The sequence below is a fragment of the Rhinoderma darwinii genome, chromosome 2 (assembly GCF_050947455.1).
Source record: "Rhinoderma darwinii isolate aRhiDar2 chromosome 2, aRhiDar2.hap1, whole genome shotgun sequence".
NCBI lineage: Eukaryota > Metazoa > Chordata > Amphibia > Anura > Rhinodermatidae > Rhinoderma > Rhinoderma darwinii.
Genome location: NC_134688.1, coordinates 69,123,192 through 69,138,435, shown reverse-complemented (window position 1 = coordinate 69,138,435; position 15,244 = coordinate 69,123,192). Strand labels below are relative to the sequence as shown.

General features: G+C 44.2%; 1 protein-coding gene across 3 annotated transcripts in view; it reads left to right on the top strand.

Annotated features, from left to right (window-relative positions):
* CCDC169 (coiled-coil domain containing 169) overlaps positions 1 to 15,244 on the top strand; it is an 83,846-nt gene that overhangs the window by 406 nt on the left and 68,196 nt on the right. For 2 of the 3 annotated variants that reach the window (XM_075851727.1, XM_075851725.1), the window contains exon 2: positions 14,009 to 14,091. In XM_075851727.1, coding sequence (XP_075707842.1) covers positions 14,009 to 14,091 — 83 coding nt within the window. Of the gene's footprint in view, positions 1 to 3; positions 80 to 14,008; positions 14,092 to 15,244 lie in introns of those variants that run through there. The other variant, XM_075851726.1, reaches the window with a different exon arrangement.

The following is a 15,244-nucleotide window of genomic DNA, read 5'->3' as shown; positions in this document are numbered from 1 at the left end:
GTAAGACATGGCTGCAGCAGGCTCCACATACTATATACTTATTTAAATACAAGCCTTTGATTCTCTAATGGAGGTGCATGTAAGTACCAGGCGTCGTGTACTGTTCACAAATAATGGTCACCATGGTGTCAGGTGGAGGGTCCAAGATGATCCTTTTTTTTTCTTCTATGTAAGGGCCCATTCACACCAACGTGAATAACGTCCTTGTGGAAATCACGCGCAGCACACGTACCCATTGATTCCAGTTGGGCCGTTCACACATGCGTGGGTTTTCACGCAGCGAGAGTCCACTGTGTGAAACTCGCTGCATGTCCTATATTGGAGTGTTTTCACGCACCTGTGCGGCCATTAAAGTCAATGGGTGTGTGAAAACCACGCGCCGCACACGGATGCACATCCGTGTGAGGTGGGTGATTTGTGCATAAATTCAATTGAAAATAATAAAAAAAAAAAAGATGTGCTTTGCGAGTGCGTGAATAACTGATGCATAACCGACCCCACACGGACCAGATTCACGTGCGTTTTTCACACGCGTGAATCTGATACGCCGGTGTGAATGTGGCCCAACCCCACCCACAAGTCCAGCGCCATCCTAGTACTTCTCTTCACACACTCAGAATCTTTTATCACAACTGGTGAAAAGGAATAGTGGAGTAGTTACTTATAACAACCTATCCGCTTACACCTCTCATTTTCTAGAGGCATTTTTTTTAAATGAAGCCATACGATTGGTTGCTATATGAAACTGCTCCACTTTTCCTTTGTACTGGTTTTGGTAAATCTCCCCGATGTCTGTTTATAAGAAAGCTGCTCCAGTGGAAGTTGTGGCCGACCTGGCCCGGCCGTATATACCAAAAAAAGAGCAGCCGTGTAATACGTGGTTGGGCTGCGGCTTCTAAACAGGAAGCTGCTGAGAAGGTCTTGGTCAGGGATTGTTTTCTTGAGACCCTTTTTAAATACGTAGGTTGTATAATGAAGACAACCCCTGTCCGTGTCCATCTATTAGGGCAAATAGACATCCATGGCCAGCTCCAGGTTTATGTGGGCCCTTGGGCGACGCAGACTTAGTGGGCCCCTTTGCGGGGGAACTCACGGCGGCAGTAAAATGCCAAAAATCTTCACTTTGTGCCCCCATAAAGACGTTAGGCCCTGTTTATGCCCCCATATAGAAGTTAGGCCCCCAGTTTGTACCCCCATAAATAGTGCCACACAGCCCCCCCCCAGGTAGTGCCACACAGCTCCTGACGTCACTGTCTATATAAGGACAGTGTTGTCAGGGGCAACCCCAGATCCATATTCCCGGGCAGTGCACTACTAGCACTCTGCCTGGGAGTGGCGTAGCTAAAGGCTCATGGGTCCTGGTGCAAGAATTCAGCTTAGGCCCCCTTCCCCTCCCCAACAGCACCAGACACCTGCACACGCCTATGCCCAGCTGCCTTGTCCGACAGATCCCATGAATGCCCCCCCACAGTATAATGACCTCCCATAGCTGCCCTCCACACAGTCTAATGTCCCCATAGCTGCCCCCACAGTATAATGACCTCCCATAGCTGCCCCCCACACAGTATAATGCTCCCCATAGCTGCCCCACACACAGTATAATGCTCCCCATAGCTGCTCCACACACAGTATAATGCCCCGCATAGCTGCCCCATACCGTATAATGCCCCCCATAGCTGCTCCACACACAGTATAATGCCCCGCATAGCTGCCCCATACCGTATAATGCCCCCCATAGCTGCACCATACATTATAATGCCCCCCATAGCTGCCCCATACCGTATAATGCCCCCCATAGCTGCCCCATACCATATAATGCCCCCCATAGCTGCCCCATACCGTATAATGCCCCCCATAGCTGCTCTATACCGTATAATGCCCCCCATAGCTGCCTCATACCGTATAATGCCCCCCATTACTGCACCATACAGTATAATTCCCCCCCCATAGCTGCCTCATACCGTATAATGCCCCCCATAGCTGCACCATACAGTGTAATGCCTCTCATAGCTGCCTCATACCGTATAATGCCCGCCATAGCTGCACCATACAGTATAATGCTCCCCATTACTGCACCATACAGTATAATGCCCCCCATAGCTGCCTCATATTGTATAATGCCCGCCATAGCTGCACCATACAGTATAATGCCCCCCATAGCTGCCTCATACCGTATAATGCCCGCCATAGCTGCACCATACAGTGTAATGCCCCCCATTGCTGCACCATACAGTATAATGCCCCCCATAGCTGGACCTCCCAGTACAGTATAATGCCCCCCATAGCTGTCCAATACAGCATAATGCCCCCTCAGCAGCTACAATAGGACCCCCCTCCCATATCTAGTATAATGCCCCCATATATAGCTAATAGAAAAATAATAACATAATTACTTACCTACAACCCTTTCCCACGACGTGTGGAGGATCCTTCTCCTCCTCTGCACTGTGCTGTGAGTGATTAGTCGCAGACAGGCACGATGTAGTGACGTCACTACATCGCGCCTGCCTGTGCCGAGCTGCTTACGGCACAGTGAATGCTGAAGCGAGGCTCCAGCATTCAACCCAACGGAATTTGAGGACGCAGGCTCAGTTGGAGGTGGGACTAGCGCGGTCAGGCTGGGAAATTGCTCTGGTCCTGGCATCACTGTCTATATTCACTGTCCATATAAGGACAGCGATGTCAGGAGTTTTCCCAGAGGCGGAGTCCTGGAGCAGAGCCGCTAGCGCTCTGCCTGGGACTCCTCTCCTTCTTATATCACTGTCCATATATGGACAGTGATGCCTTAACGACGGCAGCATCAGCACCCGGCGGCCGAGTGGGCCCCCCCAAGTGGAGTAGGCCCCGGCACTTGCCCGGGTTTGCCGGTTGCTGACGCAGGCCCTGTAGACATCATATAGGGTGGTCCCCACTCAAGAGCCCCCCTCTTAGAACAGAAAGCTGATGTGGCATATCTGGCCATATCTGCATTACATGGACTGCTATTTATTTTTTTGAATGGAAGCCATGTAATACTACGGCCGCTACAGGGTGAATCACGTCAGAAACTGCTTATTTGTAATGAAAACTACCAATAAAATATACTTGATTTAAAGGGTAACTAAACTTCCAAAAAACTTTTGACATGTCATAGTGACATGTCAGAAGTTTTGATCGGTGGGGGTCGGAGCACTGAGACCCCTACTGATCGCTAAAACAAAGCTGTAGAAGCGCTCCGGTAAGCGATGTGCTGCTTCGTTACTGATCAGCTTTTATTGGAAAGCCGAGCAAGTGGCGTACAATAGAAAGTCTATGAGTCTGTACACCGCTTGGGTGGCTGTCCAAGGAGCACCGATCAGAAATAAAGCAGCGCAGCGCTCACCTGAGCGTTTTTTTCTGCTTCGTTTTAGCGATCGGTGGTGGTCTCAAGGCTCGGACCACCAGCAATAAAAACTTCTGACATGTCAAAAGTTTTTTGAAAGCTTAGTTACCATTTAAAAAAAAACAAAAAAACATTCTGGGACTGCGACAGCTGAGACAACCCCTTTAATTATACCATTCAGGTTCTCTGCAGCTGCCACTGGAGGGAGCGACCCTCGGATTTCTGCCGTATTGTTGATGTAAAAACAGCTGCTTTTCTACATGCTTAACCCGTTAGTGACCGGCCCATCGTGTTTCTACGTCGGTCACTAACGGGCCTTATTCCGATGCCATAGACTTTTTACGTCGCGGCATCGGAATAAGTAAACCGAGCAGGGAGCTGTCAAATCTCCCTGCTCTCAGCTGCCAGAGGCAGCTGAGGGCTGGGAGCGTCCCTGCTCTGCCGGGTGAGATCGATATTAGGGTATGTGCACACACACTAATTACGTCCGTAATTGACGGACGTATTTCGGCCGCAAGTCCCGGACCGAACACAGTGCAAGGTGCCGGGCTCCTAGCATCATACTTATGTACGATGCTAGGAGTCCCTGCCTCGCTGCAGGACAACTGTCCCGTACTGTAAACATGATTACAGTACGGGACAGTTGTCCTGCAGCGAGGCAGGGACTCCTAGCATCGTACATAACTATGATGCTAGGAGCCCGGCTCCCTGCACTGAGTTCTGTCCGGTACTTGCGGCCAAAATACGTCCGTCAATTACGGACGTAAATAGTGTGTGTGCACATACCCTTAGTATCGATCTCACCCGTTTAACCCCTCAGATGCGGTGCGCAATAGCGTGCACCGCATCTGAGTGGTTTTGGAGAGAGGGAGGGAGCTCCCTCTCAACCCACTGACACCCGGCGATACGATCGTCGAGTGTCTGTGTCTCCAATGGCAGCCGGGGGTCTAATAAAGGCCCCCAGGTCTGCCTGGAGTGAATGCCTGCTAGATCATGCCGCAGGCATGACCTAGCAGATGCCTGTCCGTGTTAAACGGACAGGCAGTAATACACTGCAATACAAAAGTATTGCAGTGTATTATAAATGCGATCGCAGAATCGCATATTATAGTCCCCTAATGGGACTAGTAAAAAAGTGAAAAAAAAGTTTAATAAAGTTAATTAAAAAAAAATGTGAAAAAAAAAATGAAAAACCCAGCTTTTCCCCTTACAAAATGCTTTACTATTAAAAAAACAAAATAAAGTTAAAAAGTTACACATATTTGGTACCGTCGCGTCCGTAACGACCCCGACTATAAATCTATTACATTATTTAACCCGCACGGTGAACGCCGTAAAAAAATTAATAAAAAACTATGGAAAAATTGCTGTTTTCTGTAAATACTGACTTTAAAAAAATGTGATAAAAAGTGATCAAAAAGTCCCATCTACTCCAAAATGGTACCAATAAAAACTACAAGTCTTCCTGCAAAAAAAAAGCCCTCACACAACCGCATCGGCGAAAAAATAAAAACGTTACGGCTCTTCAAATATGGAGACACAAAAACAAATAATTTTGAAAAAAAAGCGTTTTTACTGTGTAAAAGTAGTAAAACATACAAAAACTATACAAATTTGGTATCGTTGCAATCGTAACAACCCGCTGAAAAAAGGTATTGTGTTATTTATACCACACGGTAAACGGCGTAGATTTAAGACGCGAAAAAGAGTGGCAAAATTTCAGGTTTTTTTCTATTTCCCCCCAAATAAAAGTTAATAAAAGTTAATCAATAAATAATATGTCCCCCAAAATGGTGCTATTAAAAAATACAACTTGTCCCGCAAAAAACAAGACCTTATACAGCCATGTCGACGCAAAAATAAGAAGGTTATAGCTCTTGGAATGCGACGATGCAAAAACAAATAATTTTAGTTCAAAAGTGTTTTTATTGTGCAAAAGTCGTAAAACATAAAAAAACCTCTACATATGTGGTATCGCCGTAATCGTACCGACCCATAGAATAAAGGTAACATGTTATTTACGTCGCATAGTGAACGGCGTCAATTTAAAAACGCATAGAACAATGGTGGAATTTCAGGTTTTTTTTATAATCCCCCCCAAAAAGGTTAATAAAAGTTAATATAAAAATTATATGTACCCAAAAATGGTGCTATTAAAAAGCACAACTAATCCCGCAAAAAACAAGTCCTCATACAGCTATGTAGACGAAAAAATAAAAAAGTTATAGCTCTTTGAATGCGACTATAGAAAAACGAATAAAATAGCTTGGTCATTAGGGCCTAAAATGGGCTGGTCACTAAGGGGTTAAGGGGATAATCTGTGTGTGGCTACCTGACATTGTTTTTATGATGGAAACCGCATCAAGAAGCCACATGTCACTTTTTCTTCAGCGACGCAGTTTTTAATTCTGCTTGTTAAAATTTCTGCACTGTATTGCAATTCTGCTCGGTATGAATAATGGGCGGTTTCACATTGAACACAATGAGAGGGTTTTTACAAGTGGAATTCACTCTGATTCCGATGCGGAAAATGGGTCGTAATTAACGGGAATTTTTCACTGTGTGGACAAGGCTTTATACACCTCAATGAGAGTATTATAAATACATGTGCAGCAAGCTCCCCCTAGTGGTGGCTGTCACCAGCCTTTGTGGAAGACTTGCCTGATCTGCTAGAGGTGCGGTAGACCTCCCCTATTTTTGGAAACTCTCAGCCAATCCGGGTGAGCAGGCAAGAAGAGTAAAATGTCTTGTGGCTCCTGACTGCCGAACCCCATAACCTCCATATCATACCTAACAAGTAACAAAGGAGGTTAAGTCCAGCGCATACGTAGAAGTAAAATAGAAATAATTTCCAAGTTTAATTAAATTCCCATTAAAAAGTCCATTAGGGTATGGTCCTGGTGTGTGGATGAGAGGAAAGGATGATCCTGTTAGCCTACGCGTTTCGGACGATAGCGACGTCCTTAGACTTGGCTGTAGTGTGTTTTGAAACTGGCGCTCTGGCCGATTTATACAATTTCCGGGGTAACAGCTGAGTCCTGATTGCGTTTCACGTCTCTGCGTGTCACATGGAACGCAACCCGGAACTAGGATGGTGTTGACGTTGAAAGCGCCCGCCTTGTTATCTCGTAAGTTTTCATAACCTATTAAGGACTCTACTCTACGAAGCAACTAATAATTCTTTGTTCATTTGTGTTGTGAGTTTTTGCCTGATAGGATGTGATGCTAAATTAGTGAGAACGCTCGTAGAATAGATCGTGATGAGTAGTCACATGTGCGTTTCAGATCAGCTGACTATGTGGAACGCAAACATGTAGGACGAATCAGCGACGTGCAGCCTAGACGAACAGAAGTCATCCTGTTGCGACTGCACATAATGGGTAAGCATTTGATTCCTTAGTAGTTAACAAAACTTAAATGTAGATGATGCCTTCTAGGAAATGTTAGTATTGGTATGACTGTGACTGTGGACATAGCTGATTACCGTTCGGATCAAAATTGTTTTAATATTGATATGACAGGAAGTGGCCAGGTTGGAAACTTTTGCGCATCTAATGTTCAAATTTCACTAGTTAGAATAATTGGATCATAAGTGCACAGGTAAGGAAAGTGAAGTGAGGGTTAAAATCTGTAGTGTGAAACTGTAATGCATGTCAATCAGCATATGTTATGCATGCACCACGGGGGGGTGATTGTTAAAATCATGAAAATATGGAGACGTTCTTGTAAGGACAAGATATCAATATATATTATGTTAAATCATACAATGGGTTGTTGGGACTATATCTGCAGAGGTAGTATGACATTAGTGACCTCACTCATGGATTTAGTATTGGAACATAAGTTCCTTTCTTAGATTTAAGCCATCTGGAAATCTTGTTTTTAATCTATAGATCCAGAAAGCTTCTCTAAGGTGGGTTTTGTTTTTTATGTCTCCTCCTCTTTTCGGCAAGTGAATTTTTTCAATAGCGTAGCAGCGAAAGGTTTTGGTTGTCCTATTGTGTTTGTGTATGAAGTGTTTTGATGCGTTAGAGATGTTCACAATATTTGGATTTCTGACATAACTCAGATGTTCCAGTATTCTAGTTTTTAATTTCCGGTTAGTGCAGCCCACGTATTTCAGAAGGCACTCTGTACATTCAATAATATAGACAACAGATTCCGTATTACAATTCATATAATTTTGGATAATGAATGTGTCTGTTTGAGTGGAGTTGCTGAAATTTTTGGTGGGGTACGCGTAGGAACAAACTTTGCAGGGGTGTTCAGCAACTCCACTCAAACAGACACATTCATTATCCAAAATTATATAAATTGTAATACGGAATCTGTTGTCTATATTATTGAATGTACAGAGTGCCTTCTGAAATACGTGGGCTGCACTAACCGGAAATTAAAAACTAGAATACTGGAACATCTGAGTTATGTCAGAAATCCAAATATTGTGAACATCTCTAACGCATCAAAACACTTCATACACAAACACAATAGGACAACCAAAACCTTTCGCTGCTACGCTATTGAAAAAATTCACTTGCCGAAAAGAGGAGGAGACATAAAAAACAAAACCCACCTTAGAGAAGCTTTCTGGATCTATAGATTAAAAACAAGATTTCCAGATGGCTTAAATCTAAGAAAGGAACTTATGTTCCAATACTAAATCCATGAGTGAGGTCACTAATGTCATACTACCTCTGCAGATATAGTCCCAACAACCCATTGTATGATTTAACATAATATATATTGATATCTTGTCCTTACAAGAACGTCTCCATATTTTCATGATTTTAACAATCACCCCCCGTGGTGCATGCATAACATATGCTGATTGACATGCATTACAGTTTCACACTACAGATTTTAACCCTCACTTCACTTTCCTTACCTGTGCACTTATGATCCAATTATTCTAACTAGTGAAATTTGAACATTAGATGCGCAAAAGTTTCCAACCTGGCCACTTCCTGTCATATCAATATTAAAACAATTTTGATCCGAACGGTAATCAGCTATGTCCACAGTCACAGTCATACCAATACTAACATTTCCTAGAAGGCATCATCTACATTTAAGTTTTGTTAACTACTAAGGAATCAAATGCTTACCCATTATGTGCAGTCGCAACAGGATGACTTCTGTTCGTCTAGGCTGCACGTCGCTGATTCGTCCTACATGTTTGCGTTCCACATAGTCAGCTGATCTGAAACGCACATGTGACTACTCATCACGATCTATTCTACGAGCGTTCTCACTAATTTAGCATCACATCCTATCAGGCAAAAACTCACAACACAAATGAACAAAGAATTATTAGTTGCTTCGTAGAGTAGAGTCCTTAATAGGTTATGAAAACTTACGAGATAACAAGGCGGGCGCTTTCAACGTCAACACCATCCTAGTTCCGGGTTGCGTTCCATGTGACACGCAGAGACGTGAAACGCAATCAGGACTCAGCTGTTACCCCGGAAATTGTATAAATCGGCCAGAGCGCCAGTTTCAAAACACACTACAGCCAAGTCTAAGGACGTCGCTATCGTCCGAAACGCGTAGGCTAACAGGATCATCCTTTCCTCTCATCCACACACCAGGACCATACCCTAATGGACTTTTTAATGGGAATTTAATTAAACTTGGAAATTATTTCTATTTTACTTCTACGTATGCGCTGGACTTAACCTCCTTTGTTACTTCTGCTCCTGCATCGTGTGCCGACACGAAAAGGTCCGGGCGCTGACAGCGACACTCAACCCTTGTGTCAGGTGAGCTGGAGAACTTCTCCCTTTGTTTCCTAATACCTAACAAGTGATGTAGTGAAACCGTCCCACATTCTGGCCTCTATATTTGAGTATAACACATCAGTCATCATCCACTACTGACCTCTGATCATGGGTACAGACGGGAAAAATAGCTACAATAAGGTGGCTGCTGGTTGGCTACTCTCATGTCCATTCCTGTAAGGGCTTATTCACACAAAGCGTGTGACGGACGTTAAAACAACGGCCGTCGCATGGAGCTATGTAATTCAATGGGGCCGTTCACACGACCGTTGTTTCAACTGACCGTGTGAAGGGTCCGTGAGAAAATAGGACGTGTCCTATTTTTTTCATGCTTCACGCATCCCTCCATAGACTCTAGTCTATGGGGGATGCGTGATAACGAGTCCCGCAGCGCCAAGCACAGATGAACCAAAATCAATGCGCCGTTTTTCACGTCCGAAATGCGCAATGCTCGTGTGAATCTGGCCTTAGAGGGGTAGAAATCAGTGCAGGAGATTAGTGTGTTATTATGGGGCACTATGGCTGGTACATTATATGGGAATTACCAAGTCCTCCACATATGTATTTGCCAATCTGTGGCCGGCACACTCTTATAGCCGGTGCTATTTTATGAGTGTATCTATTTATGGACACGACTATGCGGCTGGCACAGTGTTATGAATAATTATTTTATGGGCACATTTAGGGCCGAGCAATTTTTATTTTATTTTTTTTCATCCTATGGGCGATTTTTCGATTTGAATATTGACTTTCTTATTACTGTTAAATAAACTGAAAAAAATACCAAGAAACCATTTAATAAATTATTTTCTTTATATAAATAACTTTTTAACATATTTTGCTGTAAACATTGGACGTAACTTCACAACTTTTAACCTCTGCAAATACTTTATTAGAAATACTATTTATATCCAATTGATTTATAAATTCTGTGTTCCCCGGCAGGGAACAGGTTAACAGCATCTATAATCCATTATATACTGCATGCATTAACATCCCCTCCCTGCCCGTCACCACCTCCAGCCGGTCTCTGACATTGCAGATGAGAGCAGTGTAGATTGCAGCAGAGCCAGGCAGATAGCGCCGAGCGGGCACTGGGGCGAGATTACATTATAGTGTCTGAAGTGTGAGCAGGACCCTGTGCAGTACCGGCCCCACCATGGAGGGTTAAATAAATGACATTAAAGAGGCTCTGTCACCAGATTCTCAAACCCCTATCTCCTATTGCATGTGATCGGCGCTGCAATGTAGAGAACAGTAACGTTTTTTTTTTTATTCATTTTTGGCCAAGTGTCAGGATTGTGAATACACATGACGTCCAGGCTGGGTGATCATGTGTATTCATTATCAGGACACTCGATTAACGTTAATCTCTGTTTATGTGGCTGCACATCGCTGCTGTGTAAATGAATGGAGAGGAGTGTATGATGCTGACTGGTCACTGATTGGTCAGCGTCATACACGAAAACACGCCCAGTTAAAAACACAATACACGCCCAGTTGGACATAACCAAAAAAAAACGCCCAATTGTCCATTTCAAAGCTCATTTGCATATATATATATAAAATAGCTCATAACTTGGCCAAAAATGAACGTTTAAAAAAAAAACAAAAAAAAAACAACGCTACTGTTCTCTACATTGCAGCGCCGATCACATGCAATAGGAGATAGGGATTTGAGAATCTGGTGACAGAGCCTCTTTAAGGCCGGATTCACACGACCGTGATTGGACTGTGAAACACGGTCTGTGTGTCTGCCAGATTTCCCGGCCCAAACACAGTACATGTGAACGGGACTCCTGGCATCAGTCATTTAGGCTGCAGTCACATGACAGTAAAAAAAAAATAACCATTAAAAACGGATCAATTGTCAGTATCTCATGTCCATTTTGCATCAGTGTCTCCAAATGGATTTCCACAGTGCCCATGTAGATAGGGACACAAGGCCGCCATATAGTGATACAGGGCCCCGTATAGTTACAGTGCCACCCCCCATATAATGCCCCACACCCACTCATTTTAGATTTCAGCACCTGTCGTTAAGGCATCACTGTCCATATATGGACAGTGATGTAAGAAGTAGAGGAGTCCCAGGCAGAGCGCTAGCGGCTCTGCTCCGGGACTCCGTCTCTGGGAAAGCCCCTGACATCGCTGTCCATATATGGACAGTGAATATGGACAGCGATCCCAGGACCAGAGCAGTGTCCCAGCCTGACCGCGCTGGTGCCACCTCCAACTGAGCCTGCGTCCGCAGGACGCAGATTCAGTTGGGTTGAATGCTGGAGCCTCACTCCAGCATTCACTGCGCCGTGAACAGCTCGGCACAGGCAGGCGCGATGTAGTGACGTCACTACATCGCGCCTGTCTGCGACGAATCACTCACAGCACAGTGCAGAGGAGGAGAAGGATCCTCCACACGTGGTGGGAATGGGGGTAGGTAAGTAATTATGTTACTATTTTTCTATTAGCTATATATGGGGGCATTATACTAGGTATGGGAAGGGGGTCCTATTGTAGCATACTGTATGGGACAGGTGTGAGGGGCATTATACTGTATGGGGGGGCATCACGGACACCACCGGCGGCCGACGGAGCCCATTGACTTTAATAGGTTCCGTCGGGTTTCCTTCGAGGTGTCCGTGGTTTTTAAAGAATCAATAGCACAGCATTCAGCACTAGTTCAGGTTGTTCTAGCAGGATCTGCGAGGGAGGCCCCTATTGGTGGCTCCAACACAGATGTGAATGAGGCTTACGATATGCTGTCACTTTATGATCCTCCTGCAGCACGGCACCCTTAAAAAAAAACGATTTAACGATTCTGTTAAACAGAATCGTCAGCGGCCTTGAGGGCGAATTAATCAAAATAATTTGATTGATCACCCAGCCCTGGGCACATTTGTATTATTATTATTATTATTATACTGTCACTGTTTTTTGACTTACAGTACAGTTTTTTCTTTTATAGGCATAACAGTAGGAAGTAGCTGCAGGGTGGCACCATCGTGTAGGCACTAGATGTAGCACTATACAATTTTGAGTTCTCACATTTGTCACCAGGGTCTACCCCCAATTCCTGTTTTTATCGTGTTATTCAGCTCCACGTGACTTTGTCCGTCAATCTCTGGCCCATACATGACCGAACTTAAAAAGTGTTTTGTGTTTTGTTTTTTTTTCAATTTTCAGCCATTTGAATATCATTTTTAGGATCAAAAATATCCTTTTCACTGACTTTGTTTTGGACATGAAGGGTCAGTTCACACGTAGCGTAAATACTGCAAATTTTTCGCAACGGGGTTCGCTGTGGAAAATCTGCAGCATAATACAGTAGCAGCAAAGTGGATGAGTTTTGAACAAATCCCATCCACATGCTGTGTGGAAAAACCATTCCGAAATTGACATGGTGGGTTTTTTTAATTTGCAGCAATATATTTGCATAATTGCTGCTTATTTGTTGCGGAATTTCCCCATTAAATTCAATGGGGAGATAAAACCCGCAACAAGTAGCTGATGTTGCGTTTTTTTGCAGCGTAATCGCTGCGAATCCAAAGCCAAAAAAAGGTGACTCCAAAAAAAAGAAAAAATTCACACTTACCCAGAAGCAGTGTTCCGTGTTCCTTATAAGGTGTGTAGTCACGCGCCTTCCACGATCCCCCCCCCCCCCTCTCCCTAAACTTTAAAGCCGGTGCACTGTCACGGGTGGCAATCAGCGACGTTTCTGGCACCGGAGGGGGCCTCGGTGATAGCGACAGCCACATTCACTTGTATCTGCGTCCTCAGGACGCAGATACAAATGAATACTATAGGCTGCAGGCCACGTTAGTCCTGCAGCCTATAAGGCGCTGGGAAGATTCCCTGCGCAGGCCGGCGTGATGACGTCACTGCATCACTCTGGTCTGAACAAGTGTCCCTCCCGCAAAGGCTGTGCAGCGCTCCGTCCGTCGCGGGAACAGGGCAAGGTTAGTACCGTAATATGTTGTTTTTTTTTAGGGGGGCTGCGTGTGGCGCTATCCACAGGGGGGCTGCGTGTGGCGCTATCTATAGGTAGGGCTGTGTATAGCGATGTCTACAGGGGGTCTGTGTGACGCTATTTACAGGGACAGTGGTGTAAGAGAGGGATTCTTTGATGCCTATAATTGGTGTTTATAACTGTCTATTTTACTGCTGGACTTGTAATATTATAGTATTTAAAAAAGTAATTAAAACTAATTTAAAATAAGTTTTCTAATTCTCTTATTTAGTCGCTATATTAGCGTTTACTAGGGGTATTACTATTGGTCATCAGATCGCCCACCAGTGATGGAGACTCTCCCTGCTCCCTAACTGCCCCGCTCAGGAGCTGCCAAGACTTCGAGGGAACATTGCCCAGAAGTCTGTGTTTCTTTATCCAGGCCGGCATCCCGGGATGACGTTTCATCCCATGTGACCACTGGAGCTAATCACAGACTGTAGCGGTCACATGGGATGAAACGTCATCCCAGGGCTGCAGAACGTCAGGATGTAGGAGGAATGCGTCACCATGGTAAGTATCCTTTTCTTTTTTTCTGTGCAGGTTTCCCCAGTGGACATTCAGTCCGGAAAACTGCACCACAATTTGGTGCGGTTCTTTGTCCGGAATTCCCTGCGGCACACAGGGCGAATACGCTGTGTGCTTTACTTTCTTGTGCATACAGATGGCTGTGCCTGGTACTGCAGCTCATCCTACTCAAGTGAATGGGACAGGCTGCAGTACCAGGCACAGCCGCCCGTTCAGACCATCCGCTGTGCCTGTGTACACAATAACTGGGTGGTGGATCGGGATAGGCCATCAATAATAAAGTCCCAGAGAACCCTTTTAAATGCCACATTATTGAATCATTTTTCTTTTGCTCAGGGAAATGTTACAAGCTTCAATATATGAAATGAGAAACACCGTCACAGACCTGGAGAGAAAACTGAACAGTGTGGAAGATGAAGGTAAAGAGATCTTATTCATTTTAAACTGGGTCCTTGCTGTGCGGTGGTTTTGGGGCCTCCACCTAATTCACTACATTGCAAAGCTCCTTAATAACATAGCAGCAATATTATCTTACTGTTCTTTTCCTGCGCCACGCCACATGAACCCTTCAACCATTGGCATACATGTTTTGCACGGTATTATTAGGACTAGTTTACACTGAGTTATTTGGCACTGATTTTGACGTGGAAACCGTGTCGGAATCGGCACTAAAAATCGTCCAAAATTGCCCCCCATTGATTTGAATGGGAAGTAGAGGCTTTTTTTTTTTTCTTGGTGGCTTTTGGCCACTCATGTGAAAAAAAAAAAAAAAGCGTCATGTCCTTTCCTGCCACGGTTTCCACCTCTGATCTTCCGTTGAATCAATGGGAGGCAGAAAAACATGCAGCGCTCATTTTTCACTACGTTTTTTGCCCATGGTCTTTGCATTCGCTTCAATGGCTGCAGATGAAAGACCCAGTGAAAAAATATGTGCAGGCAGTTCAAAATCTGCTTCATTATTCCTGAAGGAATTCTCAGGCAAATTTTTGTACCTGCTAAAAAAAACTCTGTGTGAACAGGGTCTTACGCTTCACAATTGTAATCTGAATTTTATCAGAACATTTATGGACAACTATATATCATCCCATATATCACATTTGTCTTGTAGTCATCAATTTAAAGGGGAAGTTCCGTTTTTATTTACCAGGGCTGATTAAACGGTTTACCTGCAGGGCTAAGCCTTCCTCATCGCTAGACTTCTGAACTCTACCCCCAGGAGCAGATCTTCAGGACCATGGCTACAGAGGCGGCTGTGTTTAACTTGCCTAGCGAGTTGCTTCCAATTTATCATGCCAAGTGTGCCATTTTGATAAATTTGATTCAATGTCTGTCAATTAAATCGTAAAGTCATGAACACCATTGAAAAATGTCCCCAATGGAGTTGTCCGTTATCAAAGGAAGATGTCCACGAATGAGGTCTTTTATGCCATCAATGTCTGGGGTGTGGTGTAAATATATAATAACGTATAGATTTATTTGTTCATGCTTTTCTTTATGCCTAGTTTTATATAACCATAATTCTAGTTCTGCTCCCATATTATTACTTCCTGCCTGTGAAGTCAGTCTAAAGCT